Raw genomic sequence first — 16,560 nt, forward strand, 5'->3', positions numbered from 1 at the left:
ATCCACAGAATCTTTTCCCATCTTGTTTCCTAATCAAATAGGAATTCAAATGGCATCTTCATTGTTGGGACAACTTCCCAAATTGTTTCTTAAAAGGACAGTTAAAAAAAATTCTGTTTACTTTTGTTCATTATGAGGAATGTATTTGTATCCAAAGTGTATGAAATAGCCCTGGTTGAAATAGGTTAGATGTAGGCTAAAGTTCCCTTTAAACTGATCCAAAAATGAATCCTAATCTCAACCTCCACAACTTACCCTCATGCCACACCTATTGTGGTTGTTCTGAGTGAGATTGCCAGTTATTAGGATATTAAATGCTGGCGCAAGATTCCCTGACCACAAACAGTCTAGAAAAGACTAGCTGCCGAAACGACTTGCATTTGGGACATTTACAGATGTCCAAGAGAGGACATTCCCAATCCAGATCCTAGAGATAAAGGGTTAGTGTTTAAACTTGCTGAACCATCTAAGCCTTCCTATTTGTGAATTTAGGTTCTTAGTTGGCTGTTGTATTTTATTTTTAACCTTTGATAATGGGCACTAATTGCACTGTAAAATGCAAATATTCAAAAACACTTTGCAACTCTGCTTTTATAATATTTGTAGTCATTTTGTACATCTTTTTTGCATTAAATAAACAACCATTTCAATGACTGGTGTCATAAATAAAATTAGTAACAATAAAATAACTTAGCATGTGTGTTTTACCAAGAGGAAATATACACAGAAGTCTATTTTCCAGACCCCTATTTGAAAATGTGATTTGTAAACTATGCAGTGAACTCGTTTACACTTTGTTCCAGGCACCATCGTCGCTCCATTTGTTGTTTGACAGCTGCGTAAACAAAGAAGTTCTTCTACGACTGCTGATATTCGTGGCAAATCTAAAGGAAAATTTGAATCTGTTGCAGGCCTCTGTTCAGTATGAATATGAAGTGGAGTCGCTCCATTCTGTACTACTTGGGAATCCAACACCGTTTTCTCATAAACTTGTAACGCTCATGTTGCACCAAGATAATGAAGTGAAACAGCAAGTTGCTAGAATTATTACCAAACGGTCTTAGATACCTGTTTTCATTAGTTACTAAGAATTCTATGTTTTGATAACTATACAAGCTAAATGTGTCAATTTGACTATAAATACTCAAGTGTTACAGTAATTTAGCAAACCAAGTTATATTCAGTGTGTATATATTGTTTTTGGTAATGCTGAAGGAGACATTTCCAATACTCATGTAAATTGGTCTTGTGCCAACGCTGTTACTATATTATCTGTAGGAGAGGACGAATGGTTTCTTAAATGCAAATAGCCTTTTCCGAGGCATTAGTCCAAAAAAACTAGTGGTGTAGAGAAAGGTTAAAAATCCATTGTGTATATTGGTTGAAAATTATTTCAATATTTTAAAATATGTATAGTGACTGATCAGGATTTCTGAAATATTTTTATGAATCACTGTAAACTGATGTAATATGATTGATTATGCTCTCATTTTTGTCTAATTATTTAAGCTGTAACGCTGCCCTCATTCCCTTTTTGATGTGGGAGGCTAGAGGTGATGATTAATTGTAATAACCTGCAAAGACATGTAAGTGATAAACATTCTCCTGTATAGTTCCCTGAACTGGATAATAAGTTTTAGCCAGCCTGGCCAGGGAATGGGTAGAGGGGGCAAATGGAACTCGTGAACCCATACTTTCTTTGTGACAAACTGAAGATGATGTTTGGATGCTGCATGCCATTGGGTCCCTACAAGAACAGAGAAAAGTTACATACAAATTGAGTTACAGATGTAAATTGAACTGAAGAAAACTTAAAAAAAAAACAGTTCCCATTGTTTAAAAACTCAACTTGCATCTTAAAATGTAAAAAAAAGTACCAAAACCACGCTAACTGAACACACTACCTGCTTGGAGAGGCGCTTAAGTGTATCCAGGCAAGAAAGGGCCCTTGCTGAAGCGGATTTAAAAGCGTTATTTGAATTTCAACGTTAAGGCTGTACTCTTGAATTCTTGCTTTTTTTTTGAATGGTTATGATTGAACAATATATAATAAGCAAGATAAAGATTTTTTTCAGATATGACTGAACTAGCTCTTTTTAGATCTGTAGCAACAATGGAGATGGATTGAAGTTTAATATCTAATCTTTGGACAAGAGAAATCCATCTGCTGATCATTTATGTTCATGAGACATTTGGAAAAGTTTACTTAAATTTGGGAATTAAGAAGATATTATCTGTGTGTGTCTATTTATCCAAACAAAGTTTGTAGCAAAATGTAGTCACTGCTATAGAACTGGTTTCTCTCTGTGGTGTAGCGGGGACTGTTGGTAAACCAGGGCGCATAAGTATATCATTTAACTGTAGTGTAATTGGTGGGATTGATTTGATTTAATTTAATTTGAATTAATTAAAGGGTAAGTCATGGCAGGAGAGCTCGGCCCCGTGGTATGCTCCTCCTGCGCTATGTGGGAACTTGGACACTTCCTGTGTCCCTGACGACCATGTGTGCAGGAAGTGTATCCAGCTGCAGCTACTGGCAGACCACATTGTGGCGCTGGAGCTGAGATTGGATACAGTTTAAGCAGTTGGTCACACCGCAGGTAAAGGTTGCACAGGCAGAAAGGGAATGGGTGACCAACAGGCATAGTAGGTGGCGCAGGCAGGTAGTGCAGGAGTCCACTGTGGACATCCCCCTCTCAAACAGATATACCACTTTGAATACTGTTGAGGGGGATGACTTATCAGGGGAAAGCAGCAGCAGCCAACTTCCTGGCACCAGGGGTGGTTCTGCTGCACAGGACGGGAGGAAAAAGAGGGGTAGAGCTATAGTAATAGGGGATTCTATTGTAAGGAGAATAGATAGGCATTTCTGCGGCCGCAAACGAGACTCCAGGATGGTGTGTTGCCTCCCTGGTGCAAGGGTCAAGGATGTCTCGGAGCGGCTGCAGAACATTTTGGAAGGGGAGGGTGAACAGCCAGTTGTCGTGGTGCATATAGGTACCAACGATATAGGTAAAAAACGGGATGAGGTCTTAAAAGCTGAATATAGGGAGTTAGGAGGTAAATTAAAAAATAGAGGACCTCAAAGGTAGTAATCTCAGGATTGCTACCAGTGCCACGTGCTAGTCAGAGTAGAAATAGAAGGATATTTCAGATGAATACGTGGCTAGAGGGTGCAAATTCCTGGGACATTGGAACCGGTTCTGGGGGAGGTGGGACCAGTACAAACTGGACGGTTTGCACCTGGGCAGGACCGGGACCGATTTCCTAGGGGGAGTGTTTGCTAGTGCTCTGGGGGAGGGTTTAAACTAAAATGGCAGGGGGTTGGGAACCTGAGCAGGGAGACAGAGGAAAGGGCAACAAGGATAAAAGCAAATGATAGGAAGGAGAAAAACAAAAGTGGCAGTCAGAGAAATCAACGGTTTAAATCAAACATGGCCACAGTAAATAATAATTCTGATAGGTCTAAGCGTTAAAAAACAAGCCTGAAGGCTTTGTGTCTTAATGCGAGGAGCATTCGTAATAAGGTGGATGAATTAGCTGCGCAAATAGAGGTAAAAGAATATGATTTGATTGGGATTACGGAAACATGGCTCCAAGGTGGCCAAGGCTGGGAACTCAACATCCAGGGGTATTCAATATTCAGGAAAGATAGGCAAAAAGGAAAGGGAGGAGGGGTAGCCTTGCTGGTTAAAGAGGGGATTAACACAATTGTAAGGAAGGATATTAGCTCTGATGATGTGGAATCAGTATGGGTAGAACTGAGAAATACCAAGGGGCAGAAAACGTTAGTGGGAGTGGTATATAGGCCTCCAGCAGTAATGTGGAGGTTGGGGATGGCATTAAAAGGGAAATTAGAGAAGCGTGCAATAAGGGCACAGCAGTTATCATGGGTGACTTTAATCTACATATAGATTGGGCTAACCAAATTAGTAACAATACTGTGGAGGAGGAATTCCTGGACTGTTTACGGGATGGTTTCCTGGACCAATATGTCGAGGAACCAACAAGAGATCAGGCCATCTTAGACTGGGTATTATGTAATAAGAAAGGATTAATTAGCAATCTTGTTGTACGAGGCCCCTTGGGTCAGAGCAATCATAATATGATCGAATTCTTCATTAAGATGGAGAGTGAAGTAGTTGACTCAGAGACTAGGGTCCTGAATTTAAATAAAGGAAACTACGATGGTATGAGACGTGAGTTGGGTAGGATTGATTGGGGAATGTCACTCAAAGGGTTGACAGTGGATAGGCAATGGCAAACATTTAAAGACCGAATGGATGAGCTACAGAATTTGTTCATCCCAGTTTGGCATAAAAATAAAACAAAAAAGGTGACTTACCTGTAGCTAACAAGGGAAATTAGGGATAGCATAAGATCCAAGGAGAGGACATATAAATTGGCCAGAAAAAGCAGTAAACCTGAGGATTGGGAGCAGTTTAGGATTCAACAAAGGAGGACAAAGGGATTAATTAAGAAGGGGAAAATAGAGTATGAGAGTAAGCTTGCAGGGAACATAAAAACGGACTGTAAAAGCTTTTATAGATATGTGAAGAGAAAAAGATTGGTGAAGTCAAGCGTAGGTCCCTTGCAGTCAGTATCAGGGGAATTTATAATGGGGAACAAAGAAATGGCAGACCAATTAAATACACATTTTAGTTCTGTCTTCACAAAGGGAGGACACAAATAACCTGCCAGAGATGTTGGGGAACATAGGGTCTGATGAAAGGGAGGAACTGAAAGAAATCAGTATTTGTAGGGAAATGGTGTTAGGAAAATTGACGGGATTGAAAGCCGATAAATCCCCAGGGCCTGGTGATCTGCATCCTAGGGTACTTAAGGAAGTGGCCCTAGAAATAGTAGATGCATTGCTAATCATCATCCAACATTTGATGGAATCTGGAACAGTACCCATGGATTGGAAGGTAGCTAATGTTACCCCACTATTCAAAAAAGGTGGTAGAGAGAAAACGGGGAATTACAGACCGGTAAGCCTGACATCGGTAGTGGGGAAAATGCTAGAGTCCATTATAAAAGATGTAATAGCAGAGCACTTGGAAAACAGTGACAGGATCAGACAAAGTCAACATGGATTTACAAAAGGTAAATCGTGCTTGACTAATCTACTGGAATTTTTTGAGGATGTAACTGGTAAAATAGATAAGGGAGAACCAGTGGCTGTGGTGTATTTGGACTTTCAAAAGGCTTTCGATAAGGTCCCGCATAAGAGATTAGTGTGTAAAGTTAAGGCACATGGGATTGGGGGCAAGGTATTGACTTGGATAGAGAACTGGTTGGCAGACAGAAAGCAAAGAGTTGGAATAAACGGGTCTTTTTCCGAGTGGCAGGCAGTGACTAGTGGGGTACCGCAGGGATCGGTCCTTGGACCCCAGCTATTCACAATATATATTAATGATCTAGACGAGGGAACTAGATGTAATATCTCCAAGTTTGCAGACGACACAAAGCTGGGTGGATGTGTGTGCTGTGAGGAGGATGCTGAGAAACTCCAGGATGATTTGGACAGGTTGGGTGATTGGGCAGAAGCATGGCAGATGCAATATAATGTGGATAAATGCGAGGTTATCCACTTTGGTGTCAAAAACAGGAAGGCAGATTATTATCTGAATGGCAATAGATTGGGAGAAGGGGAAGTGCAAAGAGACCTGGGTGTCCTTGTGCACCAGTCGCTGAAGGTAAGCATGCAGGTGCAGCAGGCGGTTAAGAAGGCAAATGGTATGTTGGCCTTCGTAGCGAGAGGGTTTGAGTACAGGAACAAGGATGTCTTGCTGCAGTTGTACAGGGCCTTGGCGAGACCACATCTTGAGTATTGTGTGCAGTTTTGGTCGCCTTATCTGAGAAAGGATGTTCTTGCCATGGAGGGAGTGCAGTTAAGATTCACCAGGCTGATACCTGGGATGGCAGGAATGATGTATGAGGAGAGATTGGGTCAATTATAGAGGCATAGAGTTATACAGCAAGGATAGAGGCCCTTCGGCCCATCGTGTCCGTGCCGGCCATCAAGCCCTGTCTAATCCCATATTCCAGCATTTGGTCCATAGCCTTGTATGTTATGGCATTTCAAGTGCTCATCCAAATGCTTCTTCAATGTTGTGAGGGTTCCTGCCTCCACAACCCTTTCAGGCAGTGAGTTCCAGACTCCAACCACCCTCTGGGTGAAAAAGTTCTTTCTCAAATCCCCTCTAAACCTCCCGCCCTTTACCTTGAATCTATGCCCCCTAGTTATTGACCCTTCTACTAAGGGAAAAAGCTCCTCAGTATCCATCCTATCTATGCCCCTCATAATTTTGTACACCTCAATCATGTCCCCCCTCAGCCTCCTCTGCTCCAAGGAAAACAAACCCAATCTGCCCAGTCTTTCTTCATAGCTGAAGCGCTCCAGCCCTGGTAACATCCTGGTGAATCTCCTCTGCACCCTCTCCAAAGTGATCACATCCTTCCTGTAGTGTGGCGACCAGAACTGCACACAGTATTCCAGCTGTGGCCTAACCAGTGTTTTATACAGCTCCATCATAACCTCCTTGCTCTTATATTCTATGCCTCGGCTAATGAAGGCAAGTATCCCATATGCCTTTTTTACCAGCTTATACTCGCTGGAGTTTAGAAGAATGAGAGGGGATCTCATTGAAACTTATAAAATTCTGACAGGACTGGACAGACTAGATGCAGGAAGGATGTTCCCGATGGTCAGGGTGTCCAGAACCAGGGGTCACAGTCTAAGGATAAGGGGTAAGCCATTTAGGACAGAAATGAGGAGGAATTTCTTCACCCACAGTGGTGAACCTGTGGAATTCTCTACCACAGAAGGCAGTAGAGGCCAATTCATTAAATATATTCAAGAAGGAGTTGGATATATTTCTTAAGGCTAAAGGGATCAAGGGATATGGGGAGAAAGCAGGGACAGGGTACTGAATTTGGATGATCAGCCATGATCTCATTGAATGGCGGAGCAGGCTCGAGGGACCGAATGGCCTACTCCTGCTCCTATCTTCTATATGTTTCTTCCCAGAAAATAATATAAGTGCTGTAACTGAAAAGAACACTGATTCTCAAGTAGAACCACCACATTTTGAAGCTCATAAGTAGGTTCCCAGCAGGAACACGCAGCTGGAATAGAACAAATAGCTTTCAAACATATTGGTATTTGGGGAGGCTATCTGGAGTTTGTACAATAAATTAGCCTATCAGAGATGCAATGTATAACAACACTTTTTTTTTAGTTTCCTTCCTCTAGACCCAAAATACTGCAAACTATTAAGGAACAAGTAATTTTGGTATATGTGAAAATTCAGTTTTCAATAATGGATCAAAGCAGTGTATTGCAGAAACTATTGATACTTCAAAAATATGCTATATTTTAGTAATGGTGTAAGTCTTCTGGTCAAAATATGCTATATACCTAATGTGCTGAGTTTGCATTGATTTGTACAAGTTTTTAAGCTACTATAATCAACATGCAGACTTTGTATAATAATGAACTGTAGATCCTAGAACTCATCCCTGTTGAAACCCACAGTAAGACTGACTGAAGCAGGAGCTCAAAAGCTGCTAAGTGTTGATCATCATATATTGTTTTGTTGAGATATTCTGAGTGGATTTGAAAAGACAAAACCACAGCTAAAAATACTTAATTGTAAATTGTAATGCAGTTATCATGAAGTCCAAATCGTTTAGCGGCTTTTCTCCCATCTACACAATCTTATTTAAAAACATCATAACTTTCAGGCAGGAGAAAACCTTCAGTCCATCTACAGTATCATATTCCCTTTCAGTCTCCTCTTTCCAAGAGAGAAAAGACCGAGTAGTTATTGTTTCCTCATACATCATTTCCTTAAGTTCTGATCAACCAAGTAGCCCTTCTCTGTACCCCCTCCAATAACTATATCCTTTTTTGAAATATTGGAGCCAAAACTGCATGCAGTACTCCAGATGTTATCTTGGAGCTAAATAGTTTTAAAATGATTGTAACTGGATTTATATGTTACAGTATATCCTTTGCTATACATCCCAACATTCTGTTTGGTCCCAGACTGTTAAAAAGCATTGTGCTGATGATTGTAGTGACTTGTCCGCTAAAACCTCAAGATCAATCTCCTACTCCTGATACTGCAAGCAAATAATCCACATCAACCTTCCCTCTGCCAAATCTCATAACCTTACAGTTCCCTGTATTAAATTGCAACTGCCATTTCTCCGCCCACTGATTGAGCTTGTCAAGATCCTTTTGAATTTGTGCACATTGATATTCATCATTTACCACTGCTCCCAATTTGCTGTTGTCCCCTGTATCCTGGCAACTACGGAGAAAATTAGTTCTTCTGAAAATTTAACCTAGCTTCTAGAACTAATCAAGGACAGCAAAAAGGCTACAGTAATACACTTAATTCCACATCCCACTATGTGGAGATAAGCTGTCCCTCACTCTTGCAACTGGTCTAGACGAGGTGTACCTACAACGGGGGTTCTTGTGCTCTCTGTGGTGACAATATTACACACACATTGGATGCCATGCCCAAATCACATTTTATATCTTAAACACTATCATTTGGCATTAGTTTTACTTGCCCAGTGGGATGAGAGAGTGGAACATGTTTAGCATTTACTTCATAAAGTAAATGTAATAATATTTGCAAAGTGTCTTGTGATTGAACATCATGTGATCAGACATCACGTGATGTCATGTGATCAAACCTCCAGGAATATGTCCAAACAGAGTTGGCATCTCTACCTTGGAGGCAACTTTGTTTCTGTTCTCAGCTACTTGAGCCGGCATTAAGCAGCAAGACAGAAGCTTGTTAAACAGATTTTAAGCAATATGACGAGCAATTTCAATAAATGAACTTACTTAAGCTGGCTTCACTTCAGAATTTGCACTGAAAGTCAGTGCTGGGATGTATGCACTAAAGTCATCACACGTTGCAGGCATAAGTCATCATGCAACTATGTGATGACCAATGTTCCCATGAAGCTCCGCAGCCGCACAGTGGCCACTCACCAGCTTTTAAATAGAAAAACTGCATGCGTGTAAATTTGAATGGGCCGCGTATCCAAAAATTATTCGAGGGAACTGTAGTGTATGTACCCGTCTACCTTTAAGAGAACTATTGTATGTAACCGTTCACCTTTAAGAGAACTATTTTAGGTGTGGCACTACTTTGTTTGGCTTCTGTATACTGTAATACCGACGGTGACCACACCAGTATATAAGTGTTGTGTCAGGATTTATTGGGCAGATTCGCCCTGACCTTCAAATAGTAAAGTCCTGTTTTAAGTTACTCTGGTAGTCTGTGTATTAATTAACTAAACAACCCACAGACTTTACAGTGGCGACGAGTCCGATCATACCCTGCGGCAACAATACTTCCGAAGCAGTTAACGAGCGTCGAGAAGAGGCAACCGCCCTCGTCGTTCTGCTGGGAGAAAACTCGAGGCTGCAGAACTAGAAAGGAGGAAGAATTTAGAGACAAAGACTTCCATCAGCAACGGGCACTGACTGTCCCTTCTGCCACGGTGAGGAGTGAGCCGATCAGCACGAGAAGCAAGGCGGCCACGGTGACTGTGAGTAAGGGAAAGTAAAAAGAATAACTGGAGGATAAGGGCGGTGCGCTCGACCACGGTCGAGGGGGAAAGGAGCCGGACAGAGGTCGGGTCCAGAGGCGCTGAGACTGGGGCAGCGTGGAGCAAGGAAGCCGCGGTACAGACAGGCTGGGGGATGCAACGGCGTCGTGAGACAGCTAGACCGCGACCGGCGAAAAAGGCCGGGCAGCGACCGAAGCCACGAAGCGCTGCGACCGGGAACGTAGGCGCGGGAAGAGATAAACTCAGCCGCAGCCGGGGAGGGAAGCACCGGACTGCGAGAGGGCTGGGAGGCGCGATTGAGAGCCAAGCGAGCGGGAGAGAGACAGAGCCCGAGCAAGGGAGACTGAGCGAGAGCCAGTCCAGCGGCTGAAACTGTTCTCTGTCAACGGGGTGTACCCAGCGCCGGTAGAGCCGAGGGAGCGAGACAGAGCCCGAGAAAGGGGAACTGAGCGAGAGCCAGCCCAGCGGCTGAAACTGTTCGCCGTCAACGGGGTGTACCCAGCGCCGGTTGCCCTGCCGAGAAAAGGGAAAGCACTGAAGCCGACGCGCAGGCTGTGAACCTGAAAGCCAGCGGCCGTCGCCCGTGGGGAAAGTGTACCCCTCCCGCCAGGGAAGAAACACGGGAAGCCGCCATTAGGCGGGGAAGAAGACAGAAGCGGGAAACTGCCATTGAAGTGGGCGGGGAGAGAAGATAAGCGCGGGAAACCGCCATTTTCGCGGGAACCGCCATCTTGAAAAAAAAAAATTTTTAAAGCAATAATTCGTGGTGTTTATCAGGAAGAGAGGAAGATGCCTAAGCGTGGTAACATCAACGATTTTAATTCCGAGGTAGAAGACTGGGCCACGTACGTGGAACGCATTGAGATCTATTGTGAGGCCAATAAAATAGAAGAGGACAAACCTATAACCTTGCTAAACTCGATGGGCGCGAAGACATACGGGCTCTTGAAGCATCTACTATCACCAGCTAAACCGGCGGATCAGACTTTCGATGATATTGTGGCTGTTCTGAAGGATCACTTGAACCCCACACCGTTGATGTTGGCAGAACGATTCAAATTCTATGCGAGAACGCAACGGAAAGACGAAAGCAACGCAGAATACTTGGTCGAACTGCGTAGACTAGCGAAATACTGCCAGTTTGGAGGGAATCTGAGAGGCATTGCGAGACAAGTTCGTGTGCGGATTGGCAAAGGAAGGAACGCAAAAGCGACTACTCGAAGAGAACGACCTTACACTTGACAGGGCTGTCCTTATTGCAGCATCGCACGAAGCCGCAGCGAAGGGAACTGCGGAAATGCAGCTAAAGACAGCGGCACTCAGTGTGGATCAAATTACCTCGACAACAACAAAATGTTATCGTTGTGGGAAGACAACACACGACCAGAACCAATGCTGGTTTAAGAACCAGGAATGTAGGAAATGTGGCAAACTGGGTCACATAGCTAAGGTATGCCGGTCAGGGAAGAAGACCAACAACCAAAGGAAGCCATCACAGGAAAAGTACAAGGTACACAAGGTGGCTTAGAAGAGTTCAGACGAACAGAATTCGGACTCAGACCCAAACGGCCAGGAGCTGGGTAGTCTGAGAATTCACAATGTGAGTAAGGAAGCTGACCTACAAACTATCTGGGTCATGCTAAAAATAGCTGGAGTCCAAGTGAAAATGGAGTTGGACACTGGATCAGCTCTATCAGTCATAAATCCACAGAAACCCCACAGTGCAGATAGAGGCCATTTCGGCCCATCGAGCCTGCACCGACACATATCCCACCCGATCCCCTACACCAACACATATCCCACCCTATCCCTGTAACCCCACGTATTTAATCCCCCTAACACTAAGGGTCAATTTATCATAGCCAATCAACCTAACCTGCACATCTCGAAGGGATTACCACCAGCTATTCTCACATATACCCTTAAGAGATACCAAGTTCGTATTGCAGACATACACGGGGCATAAAGTATACCCCATGGGAAAGATAAGAGTCAAGGTGAGAGATAGGGGTAAAGAACACCCAAGAATGAACTTATACGTACTACCTGAGGGAGGACCACCACTTCTAGGACGGGAGTGGATCAAGAAAATAGACATGGAATGGCACTATCTAAAAGCCATAACGAGTGAGGACTCGGTGCAGACAATCAGCTCAGATTCTGAATCGGATGACGATAAGACCAACCCAAATGTGAAAGACAAGGCTAAAATGGACTTGCCGACTAAGGTTGGAAAAACGAAGGCATGCAGAAAGGCTTATGCTCCAGAGAAGAACAAAGTTTCAGAACAGATCTCCACCGAACAACGACAACATAGTTTGACAGAGAATTCTGAGTCTGTTCAGTTTAAGGACATATCCATGACGGAAGAACACCGAGCTCGGACTCAGCTTTATTTCAAATTACGACAACAATTAGAACAATTGAGTTACCGTCTCGTACAAGAGATGAAAACAATGAAAAAGTTCTATGACACCGAATGGGAGAATCTGGAAAGACAACAGAAGCAGCTAGCTCAAGCAGAGAGCGACCATAGAGCCATCGTGACCAATCACCGATCACATCTCCCTTATGATGTTCAGGAGTTAGAATATTTGCAGAAAGAAGCAAATGAAGAGGAATCTTCAGGAAGCCAGGATTTTATTCCAGTTCTTCTCTACGACTCCTTACAAGCAGAGTTTGAGAAGTTGAAGGAACAGTATGAACAGGCCCAGGCTACAATCCTGGAGGGGGTTAACTCGGCAACCTCCGAAAAGCTAGTTTCAGTGGAAGCTTATGAGCAACTAAAGGTTGAACATGAGCAAGAAGTCCAAAGGCTGCAGGAAATTCTTGATGAGCTCAAGGCCAAGACAGACTCATCGGTAGAAGTTCCATCCATAGATGAGAAATTAGAGGTGAAAGACATGGCAGAACATGAAAGTCAAGATGTCCAAGAACTCATAAAAATATTGAAGGAAACCCAAGACAAATATGAGGCGGCAATGACCGAGGTTCAACAACTTGAAGAACAGATTCAACTGGGAATTCTTTCAGTGAAAGAAAAGGCAACTGTAAGAAACACAGAGACTGTAAGAATGGCCCCTGAACATGAGCTAGAGAGCATCAAGGCGCAACTTCTCCGAGCGCTTAAAGCCAAAGTACAAGAGGAAAAAAAGGTGAAAGCATTGGAGGAAAAGGTGGATGAAATGGAGAAGACTCTGATCCACAGGGTCCCCGTGGAAGAGTTAACGGTCAGCCAACTCCTTCATATGTTGAGAGACAAGACTCTGCAATGGGAACCATTTGAACACGAGCTTCAATCTTCAAAGGGAAGGGGTTCGGAGCTCTCAAAAGTTTGGGGAATAGTTGAGGTTGCAACACAGATTTTACGGGGCTGCCGAAAGTACGCTGAATCACGTCAATGTGAACTACAGAATGTTGAAACAGCTGCTCCAGTAGAAGGATTGAATAGCCCGATCAATCAATCCCCGATGGAAGGGGAAGTATTGGAATCACAAATGAGGTCATTAGTGAAGGATTGGCAGGAAACCCAGGAAGAGCGGGATGAATATGAACGCATGAAGAAGTCTCTTCAGGAAAGATGTCTAGGGAGGTCATTAGTGAAGGATTGGCAGGAAACCCAGGAAGAGCGGGATGAATATGAACGCATGAAGAAGTCTCTTCAGGAAAGATGTCTAGGGAGGGAACAACAGTCGGCTAACGTCCAGTTGGGTAAGGAAGAAGTAGCAGGCCCTCTCGCTAGACTAGCTCAGGACGACACCGAATATTACCATGACCTGTTGAGTGACACGGAATATTACGATGACTTGGTCTGCCCAGCTTGTGATGAAAACTCCCAAAGTGCAGAAATCAGGATGAAGCACTTAAAGTCTAAGGAACATAGGGAGATGGTGGCGCTACAGCTGGCAGCGGATAAGGGAGCCCCGAGAGTCTCCAAGAAGCAGAAAAGAAAAAGACGAAGCAGAAGACGATAACCATCTAAATCATTATCACTTCTATCAGATCATGCACGTGGGCCCTACGAAGGGGGCCAAATCAGTTGGAAAGTAGAAAAAATTACCAAGGCAGTCCAGCTGTTTGTAAAAGTCAGCACTGCTGGTTCAGCAGGACGGAAGTTCAAGCTGTTAAGCCAAGGGAAAGACTATTGGATGAGTCACGCTAGAAATGTGAACCGGCTACACCACAGAGATGTTGTTCGGACCGAGTCAAGACCAGAGACTGAATCTGTGAACTGTTCCCGCAGAGACTGAATCTGTGAACTGTTTCCCGCAGAGACTATATCTGTGAATTGTTTTACATGAAGTTGATTATATGTTATGTTTAATGGGGAATAAGTATGTTGTAAGCTAAAAAGGGAGGATTGTAGTGTATGTACCCGTCTACCTTTAAGAGAACTATTGTATGTAACCGTTCACCTTTAAGAGAACTATTTTAGGTGTGGCACTACTTTGTTTGGCTTCTGTATACTGTAATACCGACGGTGACCACACCAGTATATAAGTGTTGTGTCAGGATTTATTGGGCAGATTCGCCCTGACCTTCGAATAGTAAAGTCCTGTTTTAAGTTACTCTGGTAGTCTGTGTATTAATTAACTAAACAACCCACAGACTTTACAGGAACATTGGTGATGACATCAGCAGTATGATGCGTGTTCATCTTGGTAGTCAACAGAATATCTTCAGTACAACTTTACAAATAAATTTGGGGTCAAATAAAAAGCAGCAATTAGAGCTGTCATTGTACTTAGGTCACCCCTTCTAATTTCTTCTTCTTTAGCACCTTATCACATTATCTGGACATCCTAAAATGCTTCACGTCCATGCAATTACTTTTGAAGTGCAGTCATTGTTGTTATGTAGGCAAGTGCAGCAGTCATTTTGTGTATAGCAAGCTTCCACAAACAGCTAACAGGATGAATGCCCAGATAATGCACCAGTTATTTGGTGGTGTGGACTTTTGTTACGGTGGATGAGCGGGAGAACCCCCACGGAAATCTACTCCCTTTGTATTTATGTAAAGAAATAAATCTTAATCTCTTAAAGAATCAGAATGGGAGACAAGCAAAGACACAGTAACAGGAAAATAGAGACTTTTTAATTTTTGTCTGTGAGCAATGTCATTGGGAGACCAACTAGAGTTTTTTCAATTTTTACATCACATTTTTACATAAATTAAAAAGATTTCGCCTCAATTTAATATTTGTAAAGACAAAGTGGCTACTCAGTTCTAATGGTGCGTATACTTGCACCCGCACAATCCTCAAGTGTTAATCAACTGGAAAGTAGTATTACAATAGCTACTAAATATGTAACTATTTGCCATTCAAACTTCTGTTAATATATATTTTTTAAATGGGAAAATAGCACCCCCCCACCCCGAGAAAATTGATTAAAATCATTTAAAATATCTCCTGCCCGAGAGGAGACACAAGGTATTTATAAAACAGCCAAGAATACAAATGTAAGGGTTAATTAGCATAGCAGACAGAGCCAGGGTTACAGCAAAGCACCTTTGAATTAACTGGGTAAGAAAAAAACCCACCTCGGTAACACTACTCTTACCCCTCCCTCCAGTCCTGGATCTTCCCCTGACTCGTAGCATACTCTTATTTTCACAATGATTACCAATCATATGACTTAGGCCCACAAGATCGTTCGTTTAGAAAACACACTGATAATCTGCCTGACCACCAATGCATCCATCATAGTGTCAGTACAATTCCTGCTTATTAAAAAGGCACTTGGCTTAAGGCCAACGTTCCATTTCAAATTCAAGGTCATAACTCAAGCTGCACTGAAATAGCTGCTTATATATATTGTATTTAGTTACAGTAATGTTTTATGCATTTCACATGCTCAAAATATCCATTTATTTAAAAGTGTGCAATCGTAAAAGTTTTTTGGCAAACGTGCAGGTGGCAGGTTGAGTGCATCTACAATGGAAGACAATCACGGATTCACTTTAGGCAGCTGACACACTGCAAAAACCCACATTTATCTAAAGCATTCAGCAACCAAATGGCATGTTTTGGTAGTTTGATAAAAACAAACACTATCTGGAGTTTGATTAATAAACACAAAACCAAAAACATTATGTACAACAGTTTTAATTATGCAAGCCAAACCCAGTATATGCTTACTTTGTGAAGTAAAGAGTTTTCTGATATACCCAAAGCTTCAACCATAAGTTTTGGGTGGAAAGAGAAATTTACTTTGTAAAGCAAGCATACGTGATGCTTGTTTTTAGAACGTGTGCAGTAGGATTAAAGAACTGTGACAATTCATAAACTAATGGCACTTCAATGAAAGCTCAGCCCAAAATTAAAAACAATGATTGACAGAAAGGCGAGCCAAGTTCTACTTGCTCTGTGTGAGATAGCCACACTTCGTTTATAATCAGTTTGCATTTTCATTGAAAACCTTCGTTCTCACTCAAATTCTTTGATTCTCCGTGCTTCAAAACAAAGAAATCCTCCGGTTTCAAGCCGTATCTTTCTCGAGCTTCCTCAAGTTTTCTTCGAGGTTCCAAGTAGTACTGAAATTGAAACAATTCCTTAATGATTCGTATTATAGCTTTAAAGTCATGTCAAGAATGGAGACATACAATTAAACAAAGGAAATTAATGCCAATAAATATTTTATCATTTCAGTATGAGCAATAGACTGCCACCTTTTAAAAGATACACACTTCATTTTTTACAATTTTATTTTCTCTCTGGCCTTTCAGGTTTAAGATCCACTCTACTCCCCACTTGAGAGGTCAAGAAGCCATTTCCCAATAGTATTATTAAGACAAATGACAGGAGGTACAAAGAACAACCTGGAGTCACTGACTTGCTGATTTTTCCCTCCAAGGGGGAAATAACCAGCTTTCACACTTTACCTACCTTGATGCCGATATTGGCAATTGGCCATATGGGATATTATTGGGGCCAACTCTGTCCTACCACTTCGTGG

At 42.5% G+C, this 16,560-nt stretch overlaps 2 protein-coding genes across 8 annotated transcripts in view; one reads left to right on the forward strand and one right to left on the reverse strand.

The window, feature by feature from the left end:
* armc10 (armadillo repeat containing 10) overlaps positions 1 to 9,299 on the forward strand; it is a 42,124-nt gene extending 32,825 nt beyond the window's left edge. For both annotated transcript variants that reach the window (XM_086010430.1, XM_086010429.1), the window contains one exon: positions 804 to 9,299. In XM_086010430.1, coding sequence (XP_085866556.1) covers positions 804 to 1,064 — 261 coding nt within the window. In that variant the 3' untranslated portion in view covers positions 1,065 to 9,299. The remainder of the gene's footprint in view (positions 1 to 803) is intronic.
* A 5,377-nt stretch (positions 9,300 to 14,676) lies between these two features.
* napepld (N-acyl phosphatidylethanolamine phospholipase D) overlaps positions 14,677 to 16,560 on the reverse strand; it is a 67,045-nt gene continuing 65,161 nt past the window's right edge. For all 6 annotated transcript variants that reach the window (XM_086010435.1, XM_086010436.1, XM_086010437.1 and 3 more), the window contains one exon: positions 14,677 to 16,138. In XM_086010435.1, the coding sequence (XP_085866561.1) occupies positions 16,013 to 16,138 (126 nt within the window). In that variant the 3' untranslated portion in view covers positions 14,677 to 16,012. The remainder of the gene's footprint in view (positions 16,139 to 16,560) is intronic.

The sequence above is a fragment of the Somniosus microcephalus genome, chromosome 17 (assembly GCF_052327205.1).
Source record: "Somniosus microcephalus isolate GS21.2 chromosome 17, FLI_Smic_1.0, whole genome shotgun sequence".
In the NCBI taxonomy this organism is placed as follows: domain Eukaryota; kingdom Metazoa; phylum Chordata; class Chondrichthyes; order Squaliformes; family Somniosidae; genus Somniosus; species Somniosus microcephalus.